At 48.3% G+C, this 17,389-nt stretch overlaps 1 protein-coding gene across 4 annotated transcripts in view; it reads right to left on the reverse strand.

Annotated features, from left to right (window-relative positions):
- The window catches only part of LOC134367373 (protein Shroom2-like), a 125,324-nt gene that overhangs the window by 9,205 nt on the left and 98,730 nt on the right, over positions 1–17,389 (reverse strand). The window contains exons 6-7 of one of the 4 annotated variants that reach the window (XM_063084110.1): positions 6,006–6,224; positions 839–1,333 (exon numbers count right to left, since the gene is read on the reverse strand). In XM_063084110.1, the coding sequence (XP_062940180.1) occupies positions 839–1,333; positions 6,006–6,224 (714 nt within the window). Of the gene's footprint in view, positions 1–838; positions 1,334–6,005; positions 6,651–17,389 lie in introns of those variants that run through there. The other 3 variants (XM_063084109.1, XM_063084108.1, XM_063084111.1) reach the window with 3 other exon arrangements.

A 17,389-nucleotide genomic window follows, 5' to 3' on the forward strand; every position in this document is an offset into this window, starting at 1 on the left:
CCCAAGCACCCTCCTACCAGCAGCCACAGTCGCTCCTTCTTGCTGGTTCTAGTGTGTCCTCTTTCTCCTTCTCTGCCGCATTTCATGGGCACTGCACCCTACAGCACATGACTGATGCTTGTGGTGACGGAGCGGGCAGAAACAGCAGGGAAGATGCCACCACACATGCCTTTGCGTCAAATGAGTGAAGGAGAGAGACCTGACAGTGGTACTTACAAAACTAACAAGACGAATTTGTTCAAGCAGGTGCAAATAAATTTTATAAGCCCAACTTGTTAAGAAACACAGATACTCAGTCTAAGCCTTCTGTCCTCTTATGCTGGGGTTTCTCACGTCAGAACGCCCCCCACAGTTGTCTGTGGTGGGGACCGTCCTGTGCACTGTAGGATGCTGAGCAGCATTCCTGGGCTCCACCCACCGGATGCCAGGAGCTCCCCTCCACACACAGAGTATGACAGTGTCAACTGTCCCCTGGGGCAGACAATGGCCCCCGCTGAGAACTGTTGCCTTACGAGAAAGGAGAGCTGTGGGCATCATGATAAATCACACGGGCCTCCAGCCAGCAAAGCTCAGCGGGCTGCAAAGCACGTGTGTTTCCACGCCTTTGCCACCCACCGAAGTCTTCATCCCCAGGGACAAGGTCTCTGACCCTTAGCTTTACTTTCAGTAGGCTCACAAAAAAAGCTAAAAAGTTCTCAGCATTGGGGAACACTCATAAAAACCTGCCCCCCCCAAAGAGTAGTCATGAGAACAGAGAAACAGACACGCACCCCTCTCCCTTTTAAGCCTTAAGATGCTGGCAGAATCATGCACAAACTGGAAAGGAGCATCTACTTACTTCTCCTCTGCGGTCCTCGGGGAGGGGACCTTGGGGAGCAGCTTCCTCCGCTGCTGGGCTTCTTCCAGGAGGTGCTCGTCCTTGGGGAAGATCCCTTCCATCAAGTCCATGGTGGTTTTAATCTTTGCACTGGGATCCAGGATATCGGCCAGGGACTTATCCTTCCCCACAATCTCCCTGGCCAGTGCCTCTGACTTCAGCTCTTCCACGGTCTTCTCTTTGGCCCTCACGTAGCCTAGACCGGGAAGGGGCGCAGGGGTGCTGGGGGGCTTGGGCTCAGGGCCCTGCCGCGTGTACACGCAGAAGCGGGAGTAGGACTGCTCCGGCGTGCTCAGCGTCTTGATCTGGTGTCTCTCCAGGCCGCTGGGCAGGGCGGGCGGCTCGGCTGGGCACGCCAGACTCTGACGGCTCTCCTTCTCGGGCCGGCTCTCCGAGTGCACGATCTTGATGGGCACCATCTTCACCGTGGTGTTGTTGCCCATCACCCGCTCGATTCTGAAACAGAAGAGCCTCTGCTGACATCGCAAAGCATGCTCTGGGCACCGACTCCAATCCAGGACTCTGACTGGTGGGTCCCCCCCTTACAGATGGTGCACCTGACTCCAAGACCCAACATGTCCCAGGGAGGAAGAGGAGGTCAAGCTCCCTCCCACCCCTACCTTGGTCTCCCCACTCTCAGCAGTCTGACTCCTTTCCATTCTCAAACTGTCCACCTCACACCTACAGGCGCCTGAGGGCATCTTCCTGCGGTTTACTGGTGATAGGAGGGTGGTTTAATTTCCATTTGTTTTTATTTCAGTGAGAATGCAAACTTGAAGTCCCACTCAGTTACATTTTCTCTTGTAGGGAAATCCATAGTGGATAGACGTTTTTGCAGAATTATTGTTAGTGCCTTAAGCCAGTGTTCCTCAAAGCAGGTTGGCACACACCTGTGGGCTGCAGCGTGGTGTCCGGGGCCGCGAGAATGCCTGTCAGGAGGGGCTGTGTCTGGAGGCCCCCTCGGAAGCTTCCTCCTGTGCTGGCGGGTGCTGCATCCCACCGCACCTGCCTTCCACCTCCCACACTCCCGGCCCCCTCCCTGTGCGCGGTTCACACACCAGAGGGACAAGGATCCCACAGCCAATAGGGAGCTCCCGGTGCTGTGTCATTCTCAGTGGCTCACAAAAGGCACGCATTTCCTGCTTTAAAAAGAGTTTCTCAGTGAAAGGACATGGGGAGGTACCTAAAGCACCTGGGGCAGGGAGAGGTCAGGAAGAACCCTCCCTGCCCATGCTGCTGTGCCTCATCTGCGACAACACCAGTGCCGGCTGCTCTCAGCCCCACCATGATGGACCACACATAGGGGACTGTGAAATAGGCTGCCAGGACCAAGATCTTTTCAAGGTATTTTGAAAGGACATATTGGAGAAAAGAGAGCCATCTGCTGGTGTCCAGGAGGGAAAGAAAAAACAAGTCAAACAAGCAACGCAAACTCAGGACATGTTTCTGACTCTGACCTGCAAATCACTTCTACAATGTGAGCTAATGGACCCAATTTTCTGCAGCATGAGGGAAGTGGTGGTGCTCTGAATTAAGTGCTGTTTTTCAGCCTTTCACCGCCGATTAGGAACACAGCACGGTTCTTTCTCTACACATAAGGGTGTGCTGTGCAGGTTAAAATAAAATAATTTTGTATTTTCTTCCCTCTCTCCAGTAGAAACCTCTGAAGAGCTGATGTTTTCTATCTAGGTGCTCCTATACAGTCCCCGTAACTCCCTCCCTGTGAGTAAATTTTAAAAAGTCTAACCCTGTGGAAAATACCGTTTAGATACATCAAACTTAAGAAGGGAAATCCTGCCGTCTTATCCAAGCTAGGACGGACAAAAACCCTTCGCACCCGTGTCACTCCAGACTCAGAAACTCTGACCACTTGTTACTGACGTTAAGCCGGATGGTATTTCTATCTTCCCCTCTTTGTGCAGAAATTTGTTTCCCAGTGAAGGAAAGCATGATAGAAAAAATTAAACAACAAAATCAAATCTTCCACAGGTTAACATAGACTTTCCAACAAAGCATCTATTCCTGGTCACTCTCTCCTTCTTGAGAATGGTCAAGACTTCCACATTATAGAAGTCTGATGAACGTTTACTTCAAAACAAGGACAAGATGCAGTGGATTCGGCCTTACCGCCACCAGGCCCCATCAATTCCTAATGGAAAGGTGGCACTGGGAGGAGGGGGGAGAGAGGGGAGGCCATGATCCGGCCCCTCCCTACAGGCTAGCCCCCACCTCAACCTGTCCCACAGCCCCACTAACACTGAGGAGGCTGAGTGGAGGGCAAGAACGCCGCCAAGGGAACGGAAGCAGCCTGCGGGCTCGGCCACACGTGCTGCTGCTCGCAGGTGCAGGCTTTCGTGAAGACTCTCCCGAGCCCACTTCTGCGAGCAATCAAATCTCTACCTTCACTGCCGGGACGGAAGATGCTGCTGGCCCCATCGCCATTCTGTTCTTTAAAAGTCCAAACTAAACACAATCAAAAACCTCAGAGAATTTTAAAAGGTTTAAAAGTAAGCTTGCTCGTTTTAGGACAGGCACGGATACATTTTTATCTGGAATGACTGACTACTCAGAGGGCAGGGACGTTTTGTTCTCTCTTTCTCTGCATTCTTACTGCGGAGCTGCTCGAGAAATATCTGTGGGATTTGTGGTGCCTGGCACGGGCCGTACATGCAACAGATGGAGAGAAACAGAAAGGAGGGACACAGAGACAGGCTGGTGGCTAGTGCTCAGGAAATCAAGGCAGTCACTGTAGGTCAGGACCAGGAGAGTGCCTCTGAGCTGAGGCCGCTGAGGAGGTCACGCCACAGCCAGTCCCTTGCCTGCAGATAGAGTGGAGGACTCCTGGTGACTGGTAATTGGGATTCCATGTTTTCATACCAGGACTGACCAACAGCACACATCTTGGGGGTGGTGACATTTAATTCAGTGCATTATGAACGAGTTCCCTGGCATCAAGTTTCGTGAGTGGCACTGCTGCCATCTACTGACTGCATTCCCGGAAAAGAATAGAGAGAACACAGGGACTGCTCCAAGCGCCCACCCGGAACGCTGTGCGTGCCTATACGGCAGCGGACGCAGGTTCAAGGACAGCATCAGAGCCTGACAAGTAGGGTAAAACCACCTTTGTGGACCCTAAGGACATCGGATGGGAACACTAATAATGCAAATGCCCAAAGATTCCTCCTCAGCAAGTGCTGTCACTGCTTGTTAGAGTCCCTCTCAACCCATAGAGGAGATAGAGTGAGAAAACCCACACTCACTAGACAACCACCCACCTCCTGGAGCCCACACCAAGCAAGTTCCTCAACGGAGAGCACTGCAGTCACACTAGCTCCCTGATGGCACCCAGAGGGGAACTAGGCCGACTCGACTGCAAAGATATCACACCTTTTACCCACTACACAGACCTGTCTGTTGCTTTTCCTTCTGCTATGGTGTGAATGTTTGTCTCTCAAAATTCATATTAAAATCCTCAACCCCAATGGGACGGTAATAAGACAAGGGGCCTTTAGGAAGTGATGAGGTCATGAGTGGAGCCCCCATGAATGGGATTAGTGCCCTTATAAAAGAGACCCCGGAGAGCTCCCTCACTCCTACCACCATGTGGAGGGAGACACAGCGAGAAGGCACCGTCTATGAATCAAAAAATGGCTCTCACCAGACACCAAATTTGCCACACCTTGATCTTGAACTTTCAGCCTCCAGAACTATGAGAAATGCATTTCTGTTTGTAAGCCACCCAGTTTATGGTATTTTATTATCACAGGCTGAATGGACTAAGACCTTTCTTCCAGAACTAAGAATGTTACCAATTGAAAAAATATTTAAGTGATATCTACATTTTAAGTGATAAAGCACAGTTTAGGACCACAGATAAAGCTGTAGTTGTGATGCCACACTTGGAGATACAGGACAGTATCAATAATGTCCTTTCACTGTTAAGTTCTTTTGAAACTTAAAAAAAAAAAAAAAAAAGTCTCGAGACTCCAGAGCAGTGAGGTCCGACAGAACTTCCTGTGGTGACCGGAAATACCCGTAAACTGTGCTATCCAGTATGGCAGCCACTAGCCACACCTGGCGCAGGTGAGGAACTCATTTCTTTTATCTGATTTTTATCAGCCTGCATTTACACAGCACATGTGATTAGTGGCTACTGTGCCGGACAGTTTGTCTTGAAAGCAGGATTCCCAACCAAGGTGCTATGGGCATTTGGGGTCCAATAAGTCTTTGTCACGAGGGCTGTCCTGTGCATTGCAGGATGCTGAGCAGCATCCCCTGCTGTCCACCCACTAGATGCCAGTAGCGTCCCTTCTCCATCCCCCAACAACTGCCTCCAGACATCACCAGATATCCACTGGAAGCCCAAATCACTCTTCATCCCCCAGGGTGAGAACCACTGCTGTAAAGAGTGAGATGAAAATTCCCTACTTCTTCCACTTCTCAGTTCTTCAAAGGCACTCATATAATAAATATTTCACATAATAAAAATTTTATGAAAAAAGCTCTTGAACGGTCAGCCTGATGACATCCATGAATGTCTCAAAGGACAGGACAATTCCATGCCTAAAATTCTCACGACAGCACCATGGGATGTGATCAGTTTTTCTCATGCTTTAATAAAAGGTGAATACCCATCTAGCCTTTTAACATTAAAAAAAAAAATCCAGAAAAAAGGGTGTATGAAAATATTGGGCATTATGAAAAACAATTTCACCTAAATGTCTCATGCTTAGGTTAACCCTGATTCCAATCACAAATATTACATGTATAGGAAAACCTGTGTCCCTAGTCTGCAGAGGCCTGTGGGTAACGCAGACATAAATGCACACTGGCCGCCCCTGAAGGAGAGGGGAATGGTACACCCTGTACTTCACATCCCCCTTTCTTCCCTGTGGGAAGAGGGCAGACCCCCAGTGAGTTAAAATCACCTGGTCACAGGAGCTGTGGCTTTTCCTCCCTGTAAGTGATCCCCCAGCACCAAGGTTAAATCCGGTGTCTTCAGCTGAATGAAGTTAAGGCCCAGCCTAACCCCCCCGCAGGGAGACCCATGGAAAGCCGCTCCCAGGGCAGGAAGCCCAGGAGGCAGGAAGAAGGCATGACGGGAAGATACCCCATCATGGGAGGATACCTGCTGGAGCTCTCATCCTGGACGAGCAGGGGAGGCTTGTCCGTCAGCTTCTGGGGGGCAAACTGTGGAGAAGGGGAGCGAGAGGTCTCCATGGCGGCTGCGTGCAGGTGCAGGGGCGTGCAAGGGAGCGGCGCTTCTGGCTGAGGACCGGGCGTGTCCCCGCTCACATGCTGGCTGTCGCGCTGGCAGGCAGCCGTCGGAGCGTCCTGGGGCTGGGCACTGCTGGACACAGAGGGGCTGGTGGAGAGGGATAAGCGGCTCAAGGCCACGTCCAGGGCCGCGGGGGCCGGCGGCGGGAGGGGCGCGGCGGGCAGGGCCAGGTGCGCGTCGGCAGGTGCGGCAGGTGTGGCGTCCGGGCCCCTGCGCGGCCTGGGTGGGCGGCGGGGCGGCGGCGGCCGCTGCGGGGCGGACTTCTTGGCGGATGGGGCCGCGCTCAGCGGCTGCGAGTCCTGTCCCTGGGCGGGCGGGGGCGAATCTGCCGGTGCGATCTCCTCCGAGTATCGATAATCGCGAGGCAGGGTCCCCGCTCGGCCCCGGCCCTCCCGGGGCAGCTCTGGGGCTTCCTGGGTGCGAGGTGATTCCGAGAACGTGCTCCCGGACGGCTGTGCTCCTGAACTGCCTTCGCGACGCTGGGCATCTGCTTGTCTACAGAAGAACGAGTACAGATTAGCCAGCGATCCCAAGCAACACCTTCACCCGGCAAGGGACTGCCCCTGGACAAGCCCAGCCAGTCACTGTAAGGAGTGAAATCCGTAGACATTGCCCCACTGCCCCCCACTGCAATTCCTAACACACACTGGACAACATGAAGCCATATATAGCCGCATGTCACGCACCAGAACATGACCTGCTGGAGACTCACACACACATGTACACACAAACTGCATTTTTTTTTTTTTACCAAAAAATACTACACGAAAATTTTAGAAAACATTATGTTCGTAAAAAACTTTCACATATGGCTGTATCCAGAACTATTTACTAAAAGTCACAATATTTTTATGTGGCTTATGGGAAATTGCCATATACAAAGGGGTAGGACTTTCTATGATGGATTACAAGTCAATTCATTAATAAAAGCTTTAGAATCAGTAGTGTATGATGAAAAATGAGAAAAATGCAATTTCTTCTGGAGGCGGCTGTCACTCACAGATCTTTCCACCACCCTATCACAACACATGTACATACGCACGTGTTCACATGCACATGCATACACAAGCATGCCTGTTTATCCGTGCTGTGGCTGAATGAAGCTCATGTGCTAGCAACTGTCAAACTTGCAACAAGTCAGCCTGTGAGTTTACTGATACACCGAGTCTTCTGACCCGAAAGTTATAAAATGAGCCTGATTTAAGAAAAGGGCTATTTTCAGTTAGATGACCTCTGAGTTGTACCCTAACCCTAACCCTAATCCACCCAATGGAGACCCAGTAGGTAAGCACAAGCACCATTAAGAGACGCAAGCTATTAACCAACAAGCAGCACAGAAGACCTTCCCCGGACCCAGCGCACAGGAACCTCCTTATTCCGGGGCTGGCTTGGAGGCCTGGGAGATGCGCCCGCCTCTGAACTCATGTCTTGGAGCAATTTGGACATGATTGCTGGTGGTCTGGGCGTTATGATGTCTAAATGCCATCCAATCTGCTGCACTGTGAATCGAGCGCCCTGTGGATGTCAGTCTTGCTGTGACCTCAGGGGAAAGTCTCCTCCAGGAACAAATGCCTAAACCCCTCCTCTTCCCCTCCTGTGCACTGTTCACTCTGCACAGAGAGAGCCAGAACTACCACCCCCCAAGCCAGAAGATGAAGTCCTCGCCATCTGAGGACAGAAGAGCTCATGTCCTGCTGGCAGCCTGAAAGAGGGAAGGTTTGCTCCCTGCTTGGAGGAGGCTGAAGACAAAGCTTATGAAATAAGCTTTACAAAGCAGCCACACGTAAGAGCTTAAGAAAATGTCAACCCAACTCCAGGAAGTTTGATCAAAATAACTTGAACACAAGGACGGATGGTTTAGGGAACCCCACTGAGCAGCTGTCTGTCTGGTTACAAAACACAGACTGACATTAAAATGCTATCATACTGACAATGCATTCTGAGAAGTGCAACTCCTAGGGTCAGGTGAATCCTCAACATTTCATTTCAAAGACAAAGTGCATTCGAACATTTTTTTTCTATTAAAACTCCTGAAATCTAGCATCCATAGATCCACCTGAAAGCACCTGGTACCTGTTATTTAATAAATAACCACCACATCATATAAATGGAGAATCCAATGAGCTGTAATTTACTGCTAAAACCTAAGCACCTTTGGTCACCTGGATTCATGCAGATTAAAAAGAAACTGTATTTGCAAAGCACTGTAGGCAGAAGTGCTCTGAGCTCCACCCCCCAGAAACAGAAGAGAACTCACCTGCTGGGAGCAGAGCGCCTTTGAGAAGTGAATAATGACTCAGAGAAAAAGCCCTGGAGGAACCCTGCCGCAGGCTGCCTCCTGGCTCCTCTCCTGGTCAGGAGGCACCAACGGACTCCTTCCTGTCTCATTAAAGGGGTAACAATGCAGGGTTTAGGGCACTCTGTTCTCCAAGGCACAGCGCTTGCTGTTTCACTGCTCACTCTAGAAGAAGCGTGGTGCACAGCCCGCATCCCAACATATAACTTCATTCAGATTCACATCAGCACAGCAACTTCAGGAGCAACTTTGTCCCCCACCCCTTTTCTTCTTGACTACCCCATCCCTCAACTTGCCAAGTCAAAGCTGTAAAATCACTAATTGATTTTTATTCTACCAGGAATAAGAATCCTGGAAGTCACGGTCACAGACACAAATGTAAAAAGGGACCAAAAATGGGAATTTGGGGCTCTGCTGGGGTCATATTCCAATACATTTCTAACAGGTTCCAAGAGACTACCGTGTAGATAATGCGGATGGTGAGTGTGTATGTGGCATGTCTGTATTGTGTATGTGCACAGATATATATCTCTGAGTAGGTATATGTTGCATATGTGTGTCTGTGTTGTGTATGTTGTGTGGGTGTGTTGTGTACACTGTGTGTATACTATGTGCTTGTCTATGCTGTGTATGTGTGCAGACGTGTGCCTCTGTATATGCACATATATCGCTTTTTTGTACTCTTAAGGAGAAAATAAATGGTGATGGCAAGATCCAGAGGTGGAAACATTGAGATGATTTAAGAACTTTGCGTCTCTCTGTGCAGGCTCCTGGGAACACACTGGAGCAGGGAGTTAATCACACAAAGGAAGATTTAAAAAGGCAGCTGCATTCTAGAGTCCAATTGACTGGGTTGGTCGCTCATTCTCATGCAAAACATGCTCAGGACACGTTACCAAGGAGAGGGGAGAGGGCTAGGGGCTCCAAGCAGCAGAGGCTCCGCGCCCTGCAAAGTGGAGCCTGGCCACCTTCTTCTCAATGGGCTGGCTGCTGCTGAGGGGCATGTGGCAGTGGATGGTCAGGAACAGGACTGCAAAGCCAAACAAAACCAATCTGAAGAGGACAGGACAGAAATCACTGGTAGGAAAGACAAATCAAATGCTCCTGAAATCCTATCAGCATCGCTGTTATTCACATCCAGGTTTTTGATCCCACTATGGAGACAGCAGCCCCAGGTCTAAATGTGAGGTGGTGGTTTTATTTCCAGATCCCACCTCTCCCTGCCAAATTCCCTGAAGAGTCTGGTCCTACTTCTCTGGGTCTCTGTTTCCCACTCCCTGCCTCCACACCAACACAGCTGGCTCCTTATCACGCAGGCCTCCAGCTTTGCCAGCCCCGCCCAGCCCCAGGTCATGCTGGCACTGGACTCTAATTACTGTAGCGCTCACCTCCCTCCAGGCACCAATGGGCTATCAAGTGTAAGAGCCTCCACAGAGGGCAGGTACCTGGGCTCTGTTTTCTTCGGTGGCTTGCAGGCATCTATTTAATACATGCATTATGTTATACTTTCACCTGGATGCCCTACAGACTCCACTTGTTTTCAGTCACTGTGAAGAACGTTAAGAAGAGAAGCTGCATGATTTCCAAGACGCAGCTAAGTTCTCAGTGAAATGACCTTGCGTATCAATGTTCCCAACATACTAAAACCTGTTTTGTACTGCTCCGTAATAGCTAATGAATTCACCACTGCTTTGCAAATAGGGTTCACAGTTATCTTCACCAAGCAGGAGGGGAAAACTTCCCAGTCTTTCAGATGACATAAGGACACACCCAGGTGTACTCCTTTCCTAATATATTTGGTGTCAATGACGGCAATGGGGGCAGGGCCCAGTCTGCTCTAATGCTGCCGCCATGCACTCAGGTATCTGAGGACTCTGTAAAAGTACTAGCGACATCTGCTCTGGGGTTTCACTGGGCAGACACTTCCATCGTGTCCCAGCTATGTGACATCAGGTAAGCGACCATGTCTCAGGAAGTGTTATTCCTCATCTCTACCAGATCATCCCAGGCCATACCACATGGGTGGCTGGGGGAGTTAGAGCAGATGAAGCCCATGGCATGCTAGAAGGATTTGTGTGTTCCTGTGAGCCAGGCACCGTGCTGAGCATCTAAGATGAAAGGGCTGATCCCCAGTGGAGCACAGCTGGGGGCAGGCCTTGGTGACACCAATACCATACACACCCCCCTCCCAAAACAACACAACACGCCCAAGGCAGAGCTGCCCAGGCAGGAAGGGCATCCCCAAGGTGGCCCAACCAGCTGGTCAGAGGCAACTGTAAGTACAAAGGGCACCAAATACAACTTTGGGCAATGGAATTGCCTCATTTTAACAATGAAGAGAGGGAGACAGAGGGAATAAGCTTCCGCTGGATAGTAACATTGAGGCAGTTCCTCCTTTCACTTAAACACGATGCAAAATGCTGACTTAGGCTGCGCACAAACGTGTCACACACCAGCGTGCTGTCAAGAATAGCAAGGGACAGTTCCCATATCTGTGAGGGCCACGAAACAAGCTTGAGAGCTCCTGCTGCAAAGCTGGGCTCCCAGACCCAAGCTGTCTGCACAGAGCACGATTCTCTCGTGAGTCAACTGCGAGAAGACCCAGAGTGGCTGCCTTCCAGGCAGAGCCACACTTGCCCGAATGTGGAACGTGGAATGTTCCACAACACCAGTGTTAACCCGAGTTCATCGTTTACAGTTTGAGATTGGCATTTAGAAAGCGTACCTCCACTGGTTGTGGGCGTAAATAAAAGTGATTTTGTCAAGTGATGAGTTATTTATTAGGAAACACAGAGAGCTTCTCTGCCCTTCAGCCTGGAGGAATGTACAACACACCGGCAGTTAGGGCGTCTGGAGCTGAAGAACAACCAGGCCACTGGGCCTCAGGATGGGGTCAGGCTGCTGAGAAGGCGGGACATGCAAACAGTCTCCCAAAAGAGCTCCTGGCATCTATCCTTCCCATGCCCCGGGCAGTTCTTAACAGACACTCATCTCTTGGTGAAGTGTAAACACAGCACCCCATAAAGGACAAATGAGATGGGAAAAAGGGACCGTGGGGAAGGCACTGGAGCCCAGGAGAGGCAATCAACCAGCTACTGGGCCAGCCGATGAATGAATGGACAGAAACGCATCAGAAACATTTTACATAGCATGGACACCCAGGAATAATGGCACTAACCACTATCTTCTTAGAAATACCAATTTACTGTAGGACGTCCCAGACCATGAGTGCCTGGAAGGTAGAGGCCATCTGACTGTCCTCCGTATGCCCACTTTTCAGACATGGAAATGATACGTGCCAAACGAACAGATAAACTAATGGTGGCAAAGGAGAGAGACGTTTCCAAAAGGTCTACTCCAACTTTTCTGTCTTGTAAAACCACCTTCAGGGAGGACACAGCTGGAATTGTCCTCAACTCAGCCATTTCTTTTACTGCAATGTCTTGGCTAAAGCTTTTCTTTCCAGGCCAGCCCCAGACAGCCTCCCTCTTCCACGATTCTAATGCCATGCAGGAAAAGCAATTACTTTAGAATGAATTTTATTTCTTCAATGTCTTCACAGATGGATAAAGACATTTGCTGCTTCCTTTGGGTTTTATTTTTGCTTGCAGGGACTCAGACGGCAAAGCAGTAATGAAGTTGAATTAGAGACTGAACAATCATTTGTGGTCAAAGCGGGAGGAGGAGAGAGAATACACTGAAAGGGAAATTCCATCCACAGATGATCCAAAACCAAATTTACAGGCACTGATTTCTTGAGGGGTTAGTATCCAATAATAGAAAATGCCTAGATTTGGAGATTATAATCTGTGCTGGACCCTCAAACACCCAATCTGACTGTGCTTTCAGAAACCACGTTCTCAGAATCTGTTCCAGGCCTCTCTTGTTCCTGTGGCTGAAGAACCTCATTTCTGGTCCCAAGATTTGATGCTTGGGAGCTGGGCTCTGCTCAAACTTAGTAGATCAGAAGGCCAGGCTGGGGCAGAGGTAGGGAACCGTGAGGGATGACATGCCTGCAAATCTGAACTTCAGGGAAAGCCTCAGGTGATTTGAATGTCAAGCCAGCACTGGGAATCTCTGCTTTACAGAAACTCTCTCCCAAATTACTTTTCTATCCACTGCATTTGGATTTTGAAAGTTGATTCCTGACGTTTTAATCTTTGGCTTGGCATGTCCTTCCCAAACTAAATTATCACCATCTGCAAAAATGGTGAGAGTGAGTGCTCTCTGGTGCCAGGCCTGGAGAAACCATCCACACTCCAGCCAGAAAGACTTCTTAAGCCAGGGCCAGGCCCTCTCTTCTAACTGTAATGACTTCAAATGATGGTCTGTACAGTTTCTCTCTGGTTCACATGCAGACCATTCCTCCGACTAGCAACTACAAAGAGGCCAGGAACGTTATAAAGTCATAGCTTTTAAGACCCCTGCTTAAGTAAAATCTCTCCTGTCCCCTCTCATATAGAGAATAGCATTCTCTTTATATCCTTCATAGTGCTGATCAAAATGAGCAGTTTTACATATTTGTGTGTGTGTGTTTTTTAAATTAGTATCTGTCTTGCCTTCTAGCTCAGGGGTCGGTAAACCAGAGACCAAGGGCCAAATCCCCACTGCTGCCTGTTTATATAAATAAAGTTTTATTGGAACAAACAAACACATACACATCCCTCATCAGAGAGCTGAGGACACTAAGAAACCTAAATGAAATTAACTCTAGACAGTATCAAGCCCTTCACAGGAAGAAAAGACAATGGCCACTCTGCTTCCTGGTGAAACTGCACAAGGGAGGAGACTCCTCACACACCTGCCCTAGGACCCAGCTGTGCCATCACTTCAAGGTGCCTACCACAAGAAATTGCAATGCAAGTCCTTATTCATACGAGACAAACACCAGTGGTGAGTGGATAAACCAACTGTGGTGTATTCACACAGGGAATACTACTCAGTAATTAAAAGAACTACCGAGGCATGCATCAGTGTAAAGGGTCCCTGAAGCATTGCACTGAATGAAGCAGCCAGCCACAAAAGAATGTATGTGCAGAATCCCATTTACATGAAGCTCAGGAACAGGCAAGACTGACTAAGTCACAAATCAGAGAGAGACTGCTGTGGGTGGAGGGTTTGATTGGAAAGAAAGGGCATGAAGGAACTTTCTGGAACTTATTTTGATTACAAATTGTATAAAATTATCAAAACTCATAGAACTAACTACTTAAGATCTGTGCATTTTATTCACGTTAATTATACCTACTATACAATAGATGTCTTTCTACCATCTTAAGTAACAAAGAGAAGACAAAGATAAGAACTCAGAGCACGTGTGTGGCGGTTTTAAAATATGTCCCCACAAATTCCTTGCAACTTCTTCCTTCAAAAATGTGGAGCCTAATTCCTCTCCCCTTAAGTATAGGCGGGGGCTTTGTGACACACCTCTAACAAACAACACAGCACAGCTCCCATGCTCACTGCAGCACGTTTCCCACTAGCCAAGAATGGAAGCAACCTAGATGTCATCGACACATGAACAGATAGGAAATTGTGGTACAGGCATACAGTGTGATACCACTCAGCCTTAAAAGGACAGGAAACCCTGCCATTGGTGACAATATGGATGAGCCTGGAGGACATTATGCTAATTGAAATAAACATATACAGAACGACAAATACCACATGATCCCACGTATATAAGGAATTTAAAATAGACTCACAGAAACTGAGAGTAGAATGGTGGTTGCCAGGGGATGAGGAAAAGGGGAAACAAGGAAGTATTAGCCAGAGAGTAGAAAGTGTCAGTTATATGAGATGAATAAGTCCTAGAGATCTACTGGATAGCATGGTGCTTATAGTTAACAATACTGTACTGTACACTGAAAAATTTGCTAAGAAGACAGATCTTATGTTGTGTTTTCATCACCAAAAAAAAAACCTCCCAAAACAAAAAACCAACGGCGTGGGTGGGAGGAAACTTTCGGAGGTGATGAATATGTTTATGCACTGATCGTGGTGATGGTTTCACAGTATGTGCTATACTAATCTCCAAACTCATCATGTTGGATACATTAATTACGTACAACCTCTTTATGTATCGATCATACACCAATCAAGTGATTTAAAAAATGTATGGCAGAAGTGACAATGTGTGTCTTCTGAGACTAGATCTTACAAGACACTGCAACTTCCTCCTTGCTCTGGTTTGCATCACTCATTCTGGGGAGCTCTGTGTGGGGAGAAACTGAAGCCTTCCACTAACAGCCACATCTGTGCCTTCTTGGAAGTGGCTCCTCCAGCTCCAGGCAAGCCTTCAGATGACGGCCATCATGGCCAACATGCTGAATGCGATCTCATGAGATACTGAGACACAACCACCAGCTACACCCCTCCCTAACTCCAGACCCTTGGGAACTGTGTGAGATGATAAATGTTTATCAGTGTTTTAAGTCACTAATTTGGAGGATAGTTTGTTATGCAGCAAGGTAACTAACATGATTGGTCATTCCACTGTTCATGCTGTAAGGATCCAGTGATCTTGCTGATTCTCTGTCTGGCTTCCTGTTTCAATATATACACAGGGAATTTTTTTGTGAGGAGGCGGCAGGCAGGAAATAAAGCTCCTGAACGTATCAGGGTATCTGCTTGTGAAATTCGATATGCATACCATTGGTGTCCTAACTGGATGTTATGCCAAGATTCCCAGTGGTTTACAGCACACTAGCTGATTTTTTTTCACTACTATATTCCTTCAGATTAAAAGAGAGAAAATCAGATCTGAGTCACTGTGATAAAATTTTATTGTGGCAGACATTTTCATTTAACCTTAATAACAGTTTTAGAAGCATCTAGGTTGTATTATTTTTATTAGGTATGATCTACTACTGACAAAAGCTTAAAGCTTTTTTTACCATGTTAGTGCAAGGTAACAAGCAAAGTATGGGTTTGGATTCGCCTTAATCCTTGTTCCCCACATCTGCACGCTCTTCTGAGCCACAAACGTGAATTCCTAGAAACCTAGCGATGTATCTAGAAGGTTTTCATATTATGTAAAACAGTTTCACTGCTCTTATTCCCCTCCCCCTACCCCACTCTATCAGGGTATCAGTCACATACCCTAAAATTCACTGATTCGGGGTGCACTGTCTGATGGGTTTGGGTAAACATACGGAGTAGTGCATTTACCACCACAATCAAGCCCAAATACAATTCCATGCCTCCCGGTAGTTCCCCCTTGAGTCAGCATTCTTGTCTGCAAGGATGCCCAACTATATGCAGCACATGTAAAAGATTAAAATTCTTTAACACTACAAATCAAATTATACTGAGATGACAGTAGGGAAACACCCCATTTCAACAAATTAGAGGGTGAATCTATTTACAACTCTCCAAGGTCAATGTTCCGAGAGCAAAGCCATCCTGAGCTAACTGCTCCAGAGGGCTCCAGTGTTCTTTGTGGTGGAAGACTCCCAAAGGTCATCTCCTGTCTTCCTCTCTCCTCTACATATCTGATTTTACAAACACACACACACACACACGGGTTAGTCCTGGACCCACGGACTCACAGAGCATGCAAAGTGCAGATATGCTTCATCCTCTCCCCAAATCTTCCAGCCCCCCTGCCTGGCTACCTCCCAAATGCCGGCCAGACTGCTGCTCTGCTTGTGCAGGCTCCCCTCCGCTGGGGACCTGTGTGCCTGCAGCATTCACTTTGGCAAAAGGCCCTCCCCTACCTGCACACACCTTGTAGTCCCCATATCTCTGCTCTGATTTGCACTCTTTGGACCCCTCCCCACAGAAACCTTTCCTGTTCTGAAAATCCAAATGAAATGCAACCTTCCTGTGGACGCATACTTTCCTTCTGAACTCGCACAGTATTTCACCTCTACCTGTTTATCCCCAAACAGCACTTATTAATCTGTGGGGTTTTTTGTTTTTTTTTGTTTTTAAAAGATGACCAGTAAGGGGATCTCAACCCTTGGCTTGGTGTTGTCAACACCACGCTCAGCTAGTGAGCCAACCGGCCATCCCTGTATAGGATCTGAACCCGTGGCCTTGGTGTTATCAGCACCGCACTCTCCCGAGTGAACCACGGGCCAGCCCTAATCTGTGTTGTTTTCATTTAGTACCTCTCCTCCTAGCTATAATGACTGTGTGCCCTTCTGGAACACAGGGCCCAACACGATGCCTGGCACAAAGCAGGTCCCAGCAAATGCTCTCTGAGTTAACAGGGAGGAAGGAGAGAAGGATGAGGAGGAAGAGAGAGGGAGAGGAAGGCAGGCAGGTTGAGGCTCTCGGGGCCTTCTGCCGCCCCAGCACTGTGCTCACTCACATTTATGCTGCTGATAAGAGCTATTTTATTTGTAAATGGGTATCAAAGACATTATACATATGTGTCTCATGTATATTTATATGTTTTTGTTCACATAAACGATGATGGCAAACGTGCAAAACAACACAACCATGAATCAGCTCATGGGGCTGGATGCACAATTTTAAGGGGAATTCAAGTCCCTGATTTCTCTTCCTAACAATCAAAAATGCCTATGGCTGAAAGCGACCTTAGAACAAATTCAGTCCAAGCTCCTTATTTTGTGGATGAAGAAACAGAAGGTCAGAAAGGTTGGATGACTTGCAAGGCCTCACTGCACACATGCCCCTGTCTCTCAGCATAGTTAGTGGGTCTCAGCACTACAGTCCCTGGAAGCCCACACTGAAATTCCTTCTCACTGCACCGTGAGTGCACTGCATGGGGTGTGAAAGCACGTAAGAGAAGAGCTCTGGCATCTTGTACCAGTTCTACAATCAGGCCATTCCTACCTGAAGGACCTTTCCACATTGGTTAGCAGGAACTCACCCCATAGAAAAAGAGTCAAACTGCATTCAAGGGCTTTCCATTAACTAGCTGTGGGAACCGCCACTTAACCCCAGTTTGCTTCACTGTAAAATGAAG

Source organism: Cynocephalus volans, chromosome X (genome assembly GCF_027409185.1).
Source record: "Cynocephalus volans isolate mCynVol1 chromosome X, mCynVol1.pri, whole genome shotgun sequence".
Classification (NCBI taxonomy): domain Eukaryota; kingdom Metazoa; phylum Chordata; class Mammalia; order Dermoptera; family Cynocephalidae; genus Cynocephalus; species Cynocephalus volans.